This window comes from Chaetodon auriga, chromosome 5 (assembly GCF_051107435.1).
Source record: "Chaetodon auriga isolate fChaAug3 chromosome 5, fChaAug3.hap1, whole genome shotgun sequence".
In the NCBI taxonomy this organism is placed as follows: domain Eukaryota; kingdom Metazoa; phylum Chordata; class Actinopteri; order Chaetodontiformes; family Chaetodontidae; genus Chaetodon; species Chaetodon auriga.
Genome location: NC_135078.1, coordinates 16719397 through 16734533, shown reverse-complemented (window position 1 = coordinate 16734533; position 15137 = coordinate 16719397). Strand labels below are relative to the sequence as shown.

The window sequence follows — 15137 nt, the reverse complement described above, 5'->3', positions numbered from 1 at the left end:
TTTTCATGCTGTCTCACATTTATTATTTTCTATTGCGGACTGTGGGACGATGTCATTATTGGTACGTGTGCACACATCAATCCTGAAGCCTGATGGCTGGTCAAGTGGCTAAAGAAGGAAAAGCTGGGAAAAGATCACATCCTCCAACTCCTTCTCCCCTCCGCCTGCAGTCATGTGTGTTTTCTGTGAGTGTGTGTGTGTCAAAAGCATCTTCGGAGGATTTCTCACAGGGGATTGAAAGGAGCACTGCACAGAGGAATCTGCTGATTTGCTGATCGAGAGAAAACCAAATTCTTGATGGAAAGGAATGAAGTTATGACCACAAACCTTTGCGTTCACAAAGGAAAACAAACTGTGCAGTGTAGATGCTGATAACGGTAAGAACAGACACAAAGTGCACACAGTGTTTGTTAAAAAGTGGAAACATCAACATGAGAGAGCAGCATTAGCACACGTTAACTGGCAAACAGAGCAAAGCCTGCGTTGTTTTGACTGCACAGAAAGATAAGATAATAGATCTTTGGAGAAGAAAATGCCGTTGTGGTAGTGCACATAATGCATTCATTCCACATTATGTTGCTGCTATTCAGTATTCAGAGCATGGTCTTGGGAAACAGCCTGGTATGCAGTCCAGGATGAATGAGCGGCACAAAATGCTTACAAGAACCATTGTGATCCCCAGGCTCCTTACTGACTGCAGGTCTGAGAGCAGCGCTTCACTCGGAGTCAGTCTTCTCTCATATACGCATCATAGATGTCTTTTAGCTTTAGGAAAATAGTCATATTTAGTCCCTTCTGATCACCATATTACAAAATGGTTATATTTGGACTTGGTTATATTAGACTTCCTGTTTACACAGTTTCCATGTTACTAAAGTCTTAACTAGCTGGCATATCTAACATTTTGATCCAGCAAGTCACTGGTTTGAAACTGAAAGCTAAAATAATTTGTATAATAATAATTTGACTTAAAAGCCAATTTGGTAATCAATTAATGAATGACAGAAGCATCTCAATCCTGCACTGGAGCCTTTGTATCACATGGCCCTAATCACCGGATTAAATTTGCTCAGTCAATCAAAGTATTGTTACAAACTGCAGCGATATTTGTGCAAATCCAAAAACCTGTTGATATCCAAGTCTTTCATTTTTTTTAAATTAGACGCGTTCCTTCCGACCAGATATGTGGACTTGTCTTTTGTGCATGCGTCTCTACCTCAGCCTTGCAAACTGTTGCCTAGCCGGCAGATTGTAAACAAGCAAGAGGCCGTGCGTCACAAACTGCAGTAAAAAAAAAAAAAAACCCAACTGAGACACATACTCTGAATGTACACTGTATAAAAGTCTAAAAAATGCTCCTATAACCTGAATAATATCAGCATGTCTGACATGTCATGAAAAGAAAATGCTTCATTCAGGATAAAACAATCCAACTGGGATATACTGTTTATATGACCTGTATAAAATCTGAATATTATCATATTCAGAGTAACAGTGGAGTCAGTGTGGCTCTATGGCACAGAGGAAGAAGATATCTTAAACTTTGGCTACAGAAACAATACATGCTATTAGGATTAGTTCACTGTATGCTTTGGTCTTGTGATTCACTGACAATAAGAAAAATACAGGATATTAACAACTTTATCCTTTAACTTTTAGTCATTTACTGGAAGCTTCTTTCTTGTTTTCTTCTTTTATTGACCACGATTTATGCAGGGGACAATACTGATGTGTTGTGTCATTTGCTAGCCTTCTTGCTGCATTAGTAATAGTTAAGCATTAAATTGAGCCTCTGGGGCTACAAATGCAAAGTGTAATTATCTTAAAGAAAAGGGCCACTATCCTCTGAGTCTCACTCTGAGCTCAGGCTATTATTATGCATGATGCTTATCTCCCACTGATAAAACCATAGCCGTGTAGAAGCTGGCGATGATGAATTAGATCTAATCTGTCATAAAAATGGGTCATTCATCTCTCTCTGTCAGCTTCTTGTCCTCAAAGTCACTGGTTCAAAAGTAACCTGAGTGTTTGCACTTCTGGCCCACTTTGGCCGTTATTGGGGTATTTGAGAAAGGTGTGCTAACACTGCCGATGAAGACAACCAGGTGAGGTGTGATGAAGGGACAGAGTCAGGAAGTTTGACATCCACATCACTGGTCATCTGATGCCCAGAGCCTTTTAAGTGTTTTAAAACACTTGTGTGTGTTTTCGTGGAGGGGGAGGGGAGCTTTGGAGGGGAACTGTCTCCTGCTTCATTTGAGATATGTAAATATTACAGAATCTGCAAGAGCAAAGGGGATGCATTAGACATTATGTGCTGAGCCTGGATCAGCTGCTCCTGAACTCTTTATCTCGACCAGGAAACCAAATTTGTAGAATAAAGACACATCAGTGGTCGGAGAATTTAGAATAAAGCCAACACATCTTCATCTAATCTAGGTTTAGTATGTACTGTCCACTCTGAACAGTTCCTTCTGCTAAAGGCCTGATTCACACATTTTAACCACTTGGAGCAGAGATTTTATCTTTTCATGGCTGCAGTTTATCCTCGTCATGCGAATGTAAAACTGCGTTGTGTTTTTCCCCGAACTTAAGTCAACAGGATGCGATTCCTGTTTTTGATTTATAGGTGCGATTCATATCTGAAACGGGAGACCGCTGTGTCCATCCTGTTCTGTAAAGCAGTTTATAGGATAAGATGCTGCTGCTTGTGTTGCTCTTGGCCAGCCTCCAGGAAAACGTGTTTATTAATCTTTCATTATGCATCAAGGTCAGCAGCTTCATATTTAACATTTTAAAGAGATGAGTGAAAACAAATAATGTTTCATTTGTCTGTCTGTTTGTTTGGAGGGTATGCTTGGCTTGTATGTGTCCTGACATTGGTGAATTGCTCACATATTAAAGAATTGGAAATTAGGTACATGTGCAGTGGTAATTAGAAATTGGATTGGTCATTTTGACATCATCAGCTGATTTATATAACCTTTTCTAGCTGCTTGCACGTATGCATCAATGCTGCAGAAACAAAATACCAACTCATGAAACTTAGACCTATATATATATTTATATATATTTCAGACGTTTCCCTTCACCGTGTTGTATAATTGGTTGTTTACACCAAATACTCCTGGCCTCCTTCTACCTCCATAAATAGCCTCATGTTGTTGAGGTGATGCTCCACACTTTAATTAAAGCTGACATGTACTACCAATTATCAATAAAAATAAAAGCTTGGTTTCCATGACAACTCAGCCATCGAGGCTTTCATCAAACGGAAGTGGGTAGTAGGTTGGAAAAAGGAAAAAACCAAAGCTTTTAGTATGCTCAAAATGAACAATTCTTTACTTTGTTATGGTCCCACCTGAAGAGCCTGCTGTCACAGAGGAGGACACGATGCAATGAAGGGTACAAATGAGATGGAGGTGCATACATGCCTACAACCTTTTCCTTCAAGAAGTTCATAGTGTTGCACTCGGTCGTACACATGAGGAGCGACATGACTAACCAAATTTAAAAAGAGAGCTTGAGAGAGAAGTTCAGACCCTCTGCACAGCTGGGCAATGGAAAAGTGGCCCAAATGTAAGATTGCCAGTTCGGAAAGTTACAGAAATCATTGGATGCGGCCCCCCCAGTTCTGATGAGGGACAGAAAAATTTGGATGGAGGGAGTTTCAGAGAAAACGTGCTAATCCCTTTAGTAGAGACGACAATTGACCCCTCAGAATTACTGTGAGACGAATGGCAGAGGTATGTATTGAATGTCATTTGGGATGTTTTTTGGGACCTGCTGTTAATCTTAGATTTGCAGTTGAGTCTGTTACTAGATTTTTGTTGTTTTCCTATATCAAAGACACTTTTCTTGAAGCATACGGTGCAAATAAAGTATTTCCGTATTTCACCCCTCATCCCTCTCCCAACCACTGAACCCTCCCCTGCCTGAGGAATGGTCTGATATCCACTTATCCACACTACAGAATGTGTACTGTGTAACAGCTGGCTCTTGCACAAACATGACCCGGCTATTTATGTGACTATTTGATGCTCTGACACTCACGGGCATTTCCAGTATCTCTTTCAACGTCTGACCACTCAACGTTTTGTCAGGAAAGCTTTGTGAAGGAGTGTTGACACGGCACTGAGGTGATGTGCATCAAACACACGGCTGAGTGTTTAGCAAGTGTTGTTATTAGACATCACAGCTGTCCCACTGGCCCGGTGAACATGACGCAGAACGTATGAAGAACACACCCACCCAAAACAAACTATCCACATTTCCCTCACTTTGGCTGATAGGAGCATGTGGAGATTGTTTTATTAGTAAGGATGGGTGACTAATTACATCAAGAGATTCATGTATTACGTGATTGTTCAGATATGACGTCAAGGACTTTTTTTTTTCTGCACAGTTATACAATGAGCTAAACACACTTCCAATGAAGATGGAACACAGAGTTGGGCTTTGAAGGTTTAACTAGACCTGTGAAACAGCTTTAGTTTAATTAACAAATTAATTGATAGTTATTACAAATCAGATGAGAGACCATAAACACGAGTGAGAACAAGGTGAAAATGAATGAAAAATTGAATGGAAAAGGACAATATACTGGATGATTCCCTGCTGCTTGTCTGGCAAGTCAACTTTTGTAGTAAATGAGTGCCTGCAGATAGTAATAATAAAGGTGTCTGTGGAGTAGATTAAAGGCAGTAGATCAATACTTGCACGATCACAGATCCGTCAAAATGGTTGAAAGTCACAATGTCATTTAAACTGTGCTACTAGCAGCAGGGTGTTCAACAGCAGAAACTGCCTCCTTTCTCATCGACACGTACGTACGTCAGTAATGACGCTGTAGGACGCGTTCAGTTTGCATTTCAACGAGCTGACAGCAGGAGTTCACAAAGAGCATCCAGTGAGTCCAAAACTAATTCAAGAACTTGTAAACTCCTTGTAATTGGAATATAAACGAGCTGATTAAATGAGCAGTGCTGATCCAGTTTGGCTCATTTGTTTTGGTTTGGCCCTTTGGCAGTGGGCTTACACCATCAACCACCATCTTTAATTCATGCATCATCAGCAACATAACATCCTGCCTGCTTTTTCCACTGTGCTCTAATGGGCAGCTATGGTCATCTAGTCATACAAAGATTAGCAGTTAATGACCTTAATGTAGCTCAGAGTTTCTCTCTCTATTAATGATTACCAAGAATAATGTCTGAAACCAAAGGTGCACTTGTGCAGCAGCATGCACAGACGTAGGACTCACAGGTGTTCCAAGGAATCTGAACAGTTTGGACAAATTAACACACACTTCACACACTGTTGCTGTTTGACTGTTGCTACGATGTGAGTGATCCGCTCTTTAAGGATAAACTGTCCTGGAAAATGATTGTGTTTAATGTTAAGAGCACAGTGAATAATAGTGTTCTTTGTCTTTTTGGCTTGTGTAAGTTCAAGCCAGGTTTTGCATTGGGACAGGCTTCGCAGGGTTTGATGTGTGCCAGCTGACGACTGCCAAAGACTGTATGAACATAGATGTTGATATTAGATGGATATTTTGTGCTCAGATCATTCCAGGTTATATTTAACGTGGTCATACGCACTGAACATGTATTTTTACTTCATTAATTTTGATAACTTCATCAACAGTCCAAATGAATCAATGACAGAGTTTAATGAGACGCCTGCGGTGAATAATCTCAAAAAGCAGACACAGCGTGTTTTCATGTTGGCATCACATGTCACATTCGGTGCCAGTTCAAACAGTTTACATCTGATTTGCTGCACTGTGGCTCTGTTATGCTGATTGAGATCGCGTACGGATGTTATCTACAAATCTACCAGATCACAGAATAAACACATGCAGACTGTCTCTAAACTTTACGGCTAAAAACAAGCTGCTGGCAGAGCGTTCTCAAGGACAACAGCCCGTCCACCTGGGCTGACTCAAAGATGGAAATCACACACTGAGGTCAAGCGTGGTGACTCCACTGATGATACTCTTTCTGATATGAAGTTGAGCTGCTCTGTTTAAAGATAAAACTTTAATGCTTATGATAGAAATGTAGACAAACATTTTATCTGCACCGAGAGCTCATGAAAACAGATGCTCTTTTCAAGCATTTGTATTGTATTTAATTGAAATTTTAAATCAGCAACCTCAAAATACCAGACCAGTGTTTAACCCATTCACTGCTGTCATATATACTTTACTGCTGACACAATATGGAGAACAGCTTGAAATGTGACATTAAAAGTTCAGGGAAATGTTTCTTATCCTTATCCGCAGAGTCAGATCAATATCAACACCGCTGTCTGCCTGTGAGCCGGCATCCTATAAAGACTGGACTAGCAACTTCCTGAGTTCTGCACCAGTTGCCTGACAACAGCTCCTGGCCAAGATTTGGGCTTTCGTAGAAATTAAACAAACAAGATACAGCACGATTTTAGAGGTGCTGGTTAGCAGATTTTGTTGGCGTAGGTCAGAGCCAGGCTAGCTGTTTGCCCCTGGTTCCACTCTTTGTGCTAAGCTAAGCTAACCAGCTCCTGGCTCCAGATTCATAATTACTGTATGAGATCAATATTCTCATCTGCAAGAATGCAAATATTTCCCAAAATGTTGAACTGTTCATTTAATCCATCATGTCTGAGAAAGAGCTCAGAAGAAACTTTTAACACCAATAATTCCACTAAAACTGAGCGAACTGTCTGCTGAGACTGATCCTGTGATGTGATCGAACGCTCCAGAACGGCGCCTTAATGCCCCTAATCAGTTCCACTGAATATCACGTCTGCTTTTATCATTGTAAAAATCATTTGTTTGTATTCGCTTCAGTTCATTGACAAAAATGCGCTCGTTCAGAAGCCGTTTTGTCAGTTACCAAATGTGTGGGTGTGTATGCGCATCTCTGCAGAATTACACCTGGAATGAAGACAGTTTTCTCGGACCCATCCCACAAGATACCGAATGTGTCTGTACCTGTCCACAGGGATCAAGGTTTACTCTGCAGGTAGCTGTTGTTTTTCTAAACAAAAAGGCCTGTGGCGAACCATAAACTCAGGCGATAAATCACAGGCTCAACCCCAGTCTTAAACCAAAACACAGACACATTATCGCAGGGGAAATCATCCAGAGCTGCACCTAAACACTGTGGCAAATACAATACATAGCGCACCTGTAATTGCATTTCTATTTTTGTTTTTCTTTGGTGTAATTGTCCTTTTTGTTCTAAGAAACAAAGTCAAATCCCCAACAGTTATCACAGAAAAACAATTATGGAGTGTTTTCCACCAATTGGCACTACTTTGTGGATATAAGAGTCTGTAAAGACAACAACAAATCCTTTCCAGAGACACAATGTAGTAATTGTCTGGCGCAGGAATTAAAGCCCTGGAAGAAATGCTGTGTTTGGGAAATTGTTTTTTTCTTTGCTTTCTTTCAACTACAAAGTGTGCCAAAATAACAAACGCGCAAACAGAAAGACCCACTCAGCTGTGTGATTGTCTATCTGCACAACGTAAGCTGGAGTTTTGTTTACAGGAAAAGTGATTCTTTCAGCAGTGCCGGTGGTCATTACTCTGAGTTTGCAGTGTGACCACGCTGCAGGTTATCTGACTCCAACAAACAAATCCAGGAAAAGCACATTCATGAGAAGCCTAATCTTTGAAATCTACTTACAGAACATTCTGCAAGGCTTTAAACCAGACATGCTAGTACGGAAACAGGAGGCTGAGATCATATTTTATATGTATGCACAGGGTGGCATACACACACACACATACACATTACATAACAGGTGTTTTTCAAGGAACTGACATGTTAAGGCTAGTTTTGTTACATACGGTCTATATATGACTGGCATGCTTAAGAAAATATTATTTTTTCAAGGCTGTGCTACGCCCATAATCGCAGAGGTTTCCCCCTTTTCAGTGTTTAAATGAATGCCAGAAATTGACAACAAAGAAAACAACAAGTGTGTTTTCCAAGAGCACAGGGTCAGTGTAGTGGATGACGTCAGGCAGCAGGGCTCAGGGTCTCGGTTTCTCACAGTTCAACATGTTCTGTGACAGCAGTCGTAGTCCAACCAGGGGGAGGAAACAACCTGAAAGAATGGACTGTAAGTTTTTTATTCATGCAGATCTGTGTTTGTCCATGATTCTGTTTTAAAATGCTGAATATTGTACTGTTTAGACAGCAAGGCCGTGCTGCTTTTCATAAATGATACAACTAATGTTAACTCAGGGATTACATTTCTTTGGTTGGATATTTGAACTCACCTTACGGGGGTTTAAAAGCAACTTATCAGGACCAAATGATGTAAAACAACAACAAAAAAAACAATACTGAGTGCAACGTGCCTCACATGTCATAAAACGGCTACTGTTCAGTCATCTTGATGCCAGTGTGGTCAGTGAGTGTTGACCTCATGGTTGCCCTTTAATCTAAATGAGCAGGGGTGAACTCACATCGGAGCGCTACCAACTGCAAGGTAAGGGTCACATGACAGGATTAGCTGAGTTAGCATGAGTGCTAATGAGCAATTCTTATAAGTCTTAGTATTTGATAGACCACACTGTCTGTTTGACAACGTTGTTGTGTGATTTTTTTATTCGAAAAAAGGTACAATTGGCACATTTCAGCTGGAGCTGATTATTGAAAATTAGGTTTTTTGTTTGATGATTGTTACGGTATTCAGCCGTGCTCGTCTGGTTATTGTGAACAGAGCAGATGGCGACAAAGACTTTGAAGGAAACTCACTGTAATGCTGTAATCACTGTGAAAATCTGATTAACAATTATTTACATGAATATTCACAATGGAGGAAAATTAGCTACAAGCCTTCAGTTTGTTTCTCATCATCATCATTATTATATTAATTAAATTGAGTTTTTGTGTTGTTCTGATGGTAATTGGTAAAAATAAAAAGAGGTGAAAATATAACGTGGCTGTTTTTCTCTTTGCTGTAGAGAGTTTTACTTATTTTCCAGCTGTCTCCATCAGCAGCCCATCAACAGCCTCCTGGGCATGTCCATTAAAGTCATATGAAGTGATGCTAAATCAGTGATGGCGTAGGATTTCTTCCTCACTCGCCAGTTGAGGGTCTGCACTGCAGCATTGTGTTGCCACTTGTGGTTGGAGGCTTTACTGCAACAATACTAATGTTTGATTATTTGCTGTTCCAATAAAGTAATTCAGCTTTTAAGTTTCAAATCCAGTTGAAGTTTAAAGGAGACAGATCAAAGTCCAAGATGCTACAGCTCTGTGTGGGATGCAGTGCTTCTGCGGTTCATCCATTTTATGACAGTAAAGCTTTCTTTCTGATCCACCTGTGGTGTCTTAAATCAGCCTCACAGCTCGCAGTGGATTAGCATACACGCAGGAGATCTCAGCTTCTTCTTTTTCATTCATTTGAATAAGTCATGTCCAGATGTCTGGACGGAGAGATATCAGAGATGTCTGATGTTTTTAGAAAGAGTCGATGCTCCACAGAGTAAATCATCACATGCTTTGTTTTGCGGGGACACTGGAGTCATTACAGCCTCTCAGCTGGGCATCATGTTTGTTTGTGCTATGATAAATGATGGGCACAAATGGAATTCTATATATATCATAAAAATAGTCTCTTCAACCTTATGGTGTTTTTCTCTGAAACACAATACTTCATTATCAGGTAAGACTGTTTTAGACTTTTTATCAGCAGGATACCTGACTGGTTTATGCATAAACTTTGGACCTGGGAACAATTGATTAGACTGTGCTTAGCCATTTGACATTTAGTCGATTTTTATCCATAATCCATCCATCATATCCAGAGTCTTGATCCCAAGTCAAGTGTTTATATGTTTTAACTTTTTTTTTTCAAACCTTCTTCCCTGTTAAGGATCGGTAGATTATTCTTAATATTAATTTGATTTGATTTCTTTTAGGTTAGGCACATTTAAGATTGCAATGTCCAGTTCTAACAAAGAACAAACACTTTCTGGCTGCCATGTAATGAGTGGAAATATATTTGGGAGTTTTTAGGATCTCCCTTTTGAAACTTTTTCAAACTTCTTAATGTTTAACCATGTTGTACAAGACTTGTTGTGAGTTCAGGTTAACCTCTGTGTGATGTCCAAGGCCATTCCGGCACCAGACTGAACAGCTGATGAGGGCTGTGAGGTGAAATGAAGGGGAGGGACTGAACCCTGCAGGAAGCTTGAAGGCAGAGCCTTATTTCAATGAAGTCACTGGTGTCTGTTGGCTGCTTTTATCTCTCTGTCCTGGTGAGTGAAATCTGCTTCTGTGTTGCAAAGCTTGCTGGGGAACAGATATCAAAACACTACTGAACCTTCGGGGACCACAGCAGCAGACATGATGCTCTGCAGGGGAATGGATGTTTATTAGAAGTTGGTTTTAAGATAAGGTGCAAACAGTTTCTTTTTTTATTTTGATAATGTTGCCCTGGCTTCTTTCAAGTGCAAACAAGTTTCCTGCTCCGGACTGGAAATACTGGCGTTAAGAAAAGTCGTTTCACTCGTTTTGCACTCCGCTCCAAGGACTTAACAATGAATAATCAATCGATGACAGGGAGGACAATGGTCCCGACCATACCGTCTATTATGTTCATTTTCGGGGTGGTTGGGAACGTCATCGCCATCGTGGTTCTTTGTAAATCCCGCAAGGAACAGAAAGAAACCACTTTTTACACGCTGGTGTGTGGACTGGCGATCACGGACCTCCTGGGCACACTGCTAGCCAGTCCCGTCACCATCGCCACTTATGTAAAAGGATCGTGGCCCGGCGAAGATCCGCTGTGCCAGTACTTTGGATTCACCCTACTTTTCTTCTCTCTGGCTGGGCTCAGTATCATCTGTGCCATGTCGGTTGAGAGGTACATCGCTATAAACCATGCCTACTTCTACAATGACTATGTGGATCAAAAACTGGCGGGTTTGACTCTCCTGGCGATCTACATCTCCAACGCGCTTTTCTGCGCCCTGCCGATAGTCGGCTTTGGACAGGTGAAGAAACAATATCCGCAAACTTGGTGTTTCTTAGAGTGGAGAAGCAACAAGACCAGCGATGCCGCCTACTCCTACATGTATGCGGGTTTTAGCTCCCTTCTGATTCTCGCCACTGTTATCTGTAACGTGTTAGTGTGCGTGGCTTTGATCCGGATGCATCGGCGTTTCGTGCGCAGGATGTCGCTGGGAACCGACCTGGGACGCAATGTTGACCCGCGGAGGAGAGGACGCAGCTTTGGGCGTTTGGCCGGTGCAGAGATTCAGATGGTCATCCTGCTCATCGGCACGTCGGCAGTGGTGCTTATCTGCTCCATCCCACTTGTTGTAAGTTGTCTTTTCTTCGCGCCCTGTGGGTTATTTCTATCCATTGCGCACATTTTATGCGCGCCTCTTTTACGCACAGGTGTTGTTTTTTGCACCTGAAACAAACTGGCCACGTGCTTTGATCCAAATCCAAGTGGATGATTAAAAAGCAACGTTCAAACATATTCCGTTCTGTACTAAATAACTTTTCCTTGTCATTTTTAAGCCACTGCTCTCATACTCATATATACGTTTTCATACTATCCATTACGCACGTTTTACGCATGGTTCTTCTACGCCGAAGTGATATTTTTGAATATGGAACAATTTGTTCATGCTCTAGATCCAAAACCCAAGTTGATGAAAGTTCAAACGTATTTCTCTTCGGATTAAATTTCTTTTCCACTCCTGCTCTTTCTCTTTTGCTTCTCCAGCGTTCCATATTTTTATTGGTGTCTACCTCACTTTTCCTCTCAGAATCGCACACTCACTCATAATTTGAAAGATGTATCAATCTACTCAGCTGTATACTCTCTTCCCTTGCAGGCCCAGGTGTTTTTGAATCAGTTGTATAAGACTCCAGTGGAGCTGAGGTTGGACAAAAACCCTGATCTTCGAGCAATCCGCTTCGCCTCCTTCAACCCCATTCTTGACCCTTGGATCTACATCCTTCTCCGCAAAGCTGTTCTCCTCAAGCTCATTGAGAAAATCAAGTGCTTGTTTTGCAAGATAGGAGAACGGGGGCAACAGAGACAGGGAAACTTCCACTGTATAGATGCTCATCAACTCTCCTCAGTCATCTCTAAGCGGGACTCCGACTCCCTGGTTTCACATGACCTGCGAGATGTCACCAGCAACTCCCAGACCTTCCTCTACCTGCCAGAGGGGAGTGAGGTGTACACTGTAAGCTGTCATAAAGCAAACAGACTCTCTGGTTTACAACCTTCATCGGTCAGAAACTCGAGAGCTTCTTATACGTCTGAGCAGGGCAACAATGAGGCTCAGAGTAGAGAAGGGACCAGTGTAATCAGGGACCTTTCAGCTCTGCCATGCCTAAAAGACCCAGCACTCCAGGTGTCGTTGAGCACCGAAACAGTGGAGGAGAAATGTATCTGACTTAACTCTTAGGAGAAAAAATTCAGCTCGCTCTGAGGAAGATCTACTGAATGACTTTTAAACCTCTGAAAAATGGGGGAAGGCACATATACATAATACATGACTCCTTGTGTGAAGTGAAAGAAATAAAAACTTGAAGTGCTGTGAGCTTTATCATCATGTGTTCTTTGTTTCAGCACCGAGCTACCTCAAGTGATGACTGACTCTGACTGTGTGAGCAGATTTTGTCACTTTGCCCAAAACAGATGTTGTTCTAGCAGAGATGACCCACTTTTTCATGGCTCAGTGATGGAAAAGATATCCTTCCTAATTTCAGCTACTTTGTTCAAATGTTCCGGAAACCTTTACTGTAAACTAGATGAGACCAGTAGTTTAGAATAATTGAGTCACACAATGAAAACATTATTGAATTTGATCCTTGCGAGAAATGGCTGGCATGCGTGCTGCCATTTTAAGGACTGATTCGTTTAACAAACTCTGTTGTAAAGTGCTTTTTGAAGGACATATTGTGTTGGTTCCATGACTAATGTACCGTGCAGTATTATTATGTGGTGAACACCAATGTCTTTGTTCCTCAGCCCTGGAATACACACAAAAATGTCATCTCAAATTATAAAAACTTTGTTTTCCATCTCACAGTGAGGGTACAAAGGTTCCTGTGCCGTAGTTACTGATACCAAGGTATTTAAATCTGAATGGGAATGTTGAACATTTTTGTGCAGAAAATGTGTAAATCAGTGCACAGATGTTGTTTAATGTGGAATATTAAGATGAAGGTATGTCAACGCACCTGTCAGCTTGAGGAAAATGATGTTCTAAATGATCAGTGTTGTGTAAAATATTGTTTGTAATAAAATTATTCTTCTCTAGGAGAAGGTTCTAGTTAATAAATAAACTCTAAAGATTCTCCACCCAAAAAAGTATTTATGCTCATTTATCGAGTCGTGTTTGATCGAACTGCTTATGAATTGCTATTTTCCAGAAGTAACATCCAGACTCAATTAACTAGAAAGCTCATTTACAAAATGTTTTATACCAGTTAGGGCTGCAAAACTGACAGTTATTTTCATTAGCAATTTTTCTGCTTATTATTCTCATTTAATTGACCAATTGTTTAGTCAAAATGTTGCAAAAAAAAAAGCACAAAATATCAACATTGATCAATTTTTCCATGTCACATCTTCAAATTGCTTGTCCAGCAGTCCAGAAGTCAAATATATTTAGTGTATAACCAGATCAAGCAGAGTAAATCAATAATAACTCACGTTTTCTGAGCTGGTACCGGCAAGTGTAGTATCAGTTAGACAAAATTCTGGGGTAACTTAATTCTACATGCCTTAATTTAAAGATTCAAGTTTGTAAAAGTGCTTATTTTGTCAAACATGTAGAGATGATTCATCCTCAGATCAGTTTTTTCTGTGTCACATTTGTTCCAATGGCAGAATTCCTGTTTTTAATGCTTTATAATGTCAGTCAGTCGAAACCTTCAGCAGCTGTCTTACTGCTATATACAGTAACAGACTGAACTTTTGACCTCCCTCCTTTTGCTTTACTTGAGCTTTTTCTCCTCAAACGTCTTAATTTCAGCTGCTTTGAAGCGCTACGTCTACCTCCTTTTCCCTGTCATTAAATCGGCTCCATTGTTGCTTCATGCATTCTTGCTTTTCTCGTTTCTCTTGCTGCTGTTAATTTTAAACAAGTTTGTTCGTGTGTATAAATGCTGAGAATCACACCCCTCGAGACTGAACACTACAATGATATTTAGTGAAAGGTTTGACATACACGTGGCCAACTAAACAATGTCAGTTAATTTATTTTTTAATCCAATCTTTAATTTATGTGCTTTATTTAGTATTTTGTTTATATTGTAACGTAGAATTAAATCTGTGGGCACAAAGTTCAGGAGTGCTGTCGTATCAACAATGACTTGGTGCATGCCAAAATTTAGCAGTAAGACCTTCTGTGTGTTCAGGAGTACAAATGTGCAGTTTCTTTAACGCAGCTGTAAATTAACACCTTCGCCATTGTTCCACAGCAAACATGGCCTTTGACACGTCCTCATATGTTGTCAACATAAAGCGGAAGTTAATAATACGAGCACCAAGTTTCTCACACTCATTTTTTGTTTTCAGTTTTAACTCATGACCCCCATTAGCACAGACCTGAGGAAAAGCAGGCTACCACTTTTCCAAAGTTTACAGCCAAATAAACAAAAAAAACACACCCAGAGTGTTAAATCTCTGGGGTAAAATGAGGTTCAGATTTTTGTAAGTGTACAAAAAAAAAACTGGTCATGTGTCAAATAGTTAATGCCAGACAGAAACAGAGAAAAACAGTCTTAGTTTGATGGAAAGAAAAAGAAAAAGAAATCAGGGTCTCAGGAAGTAGACCTGGCCGAGAGAGCTTCTCTCCTGAAATAATAAACACAATCTAAGGCTCCAATTCGTTGTAATTAAGCTTAAACAAGCAATGCAGTGGCTTAGGGAAACACACTGCAGAGACGCCTAAAAGACTGTCAGAGCGTCCTCCAGACTCTGGGAACAACACGCATTAATTGAATTTAACTGTGAAAAATGGGATTGTACAGCAGCGTGTCACAGTGATGAGTGGAGCAAGTCCTCCACCTCTCAGCAATTTGATCCTCTTTGTTCTCACCAGAGTCTGCCATACCTAATTAAATGTATAAATGGACGGCCAACGAGGCTGATATTTAC

The 15137-nt window shown here is 40.6% G+C and overlaps 1 protein-coding gene across 1 annotated transcript; it reads left to right on the top strand.

Moving 5' to 3' along the window:
* The first annotated feature begins 10284 nt into the window (after positions 1-10284).
* On the top strand, positions 10285-13337 carry ptger4a (prostaglandin E receptor 4 (subtype EP4) a). The gene is made up of 2 exons (XM_076731933.1): positions 10285-11328; positions 11854-13337. The coding sequence occupies exons 1-2, from the start codon at positions 10546-10548 to the stop codon at positions 12421-12423; spliced, it is 1353 nt and encodes a 450-aa protein (XP_076588048.1). The 5' UTR covers positions 10285-10545; the 3' UTR covers positions 12424-13337.
* Positions 13338-15137: the final 1800 nt, after the last annotated feature.

Bases quoted from the DNA above. Each gene is read 5' to 3' on its own strand.
- ptger4a (XM_076731933.1), top strand. From the start codon at position 10,546: ATGAATAATCAATCGATGACAGGGAGGACAATGGTCCCGACCATACCG. The intron at 11,329-11,853 runs GTAAGTTGTCTT...CTTCCCTTGCAG, and splicing joins TCTGCTCCATCCCACTTGTT to GCCCAGGTGTTTTTGAATCA.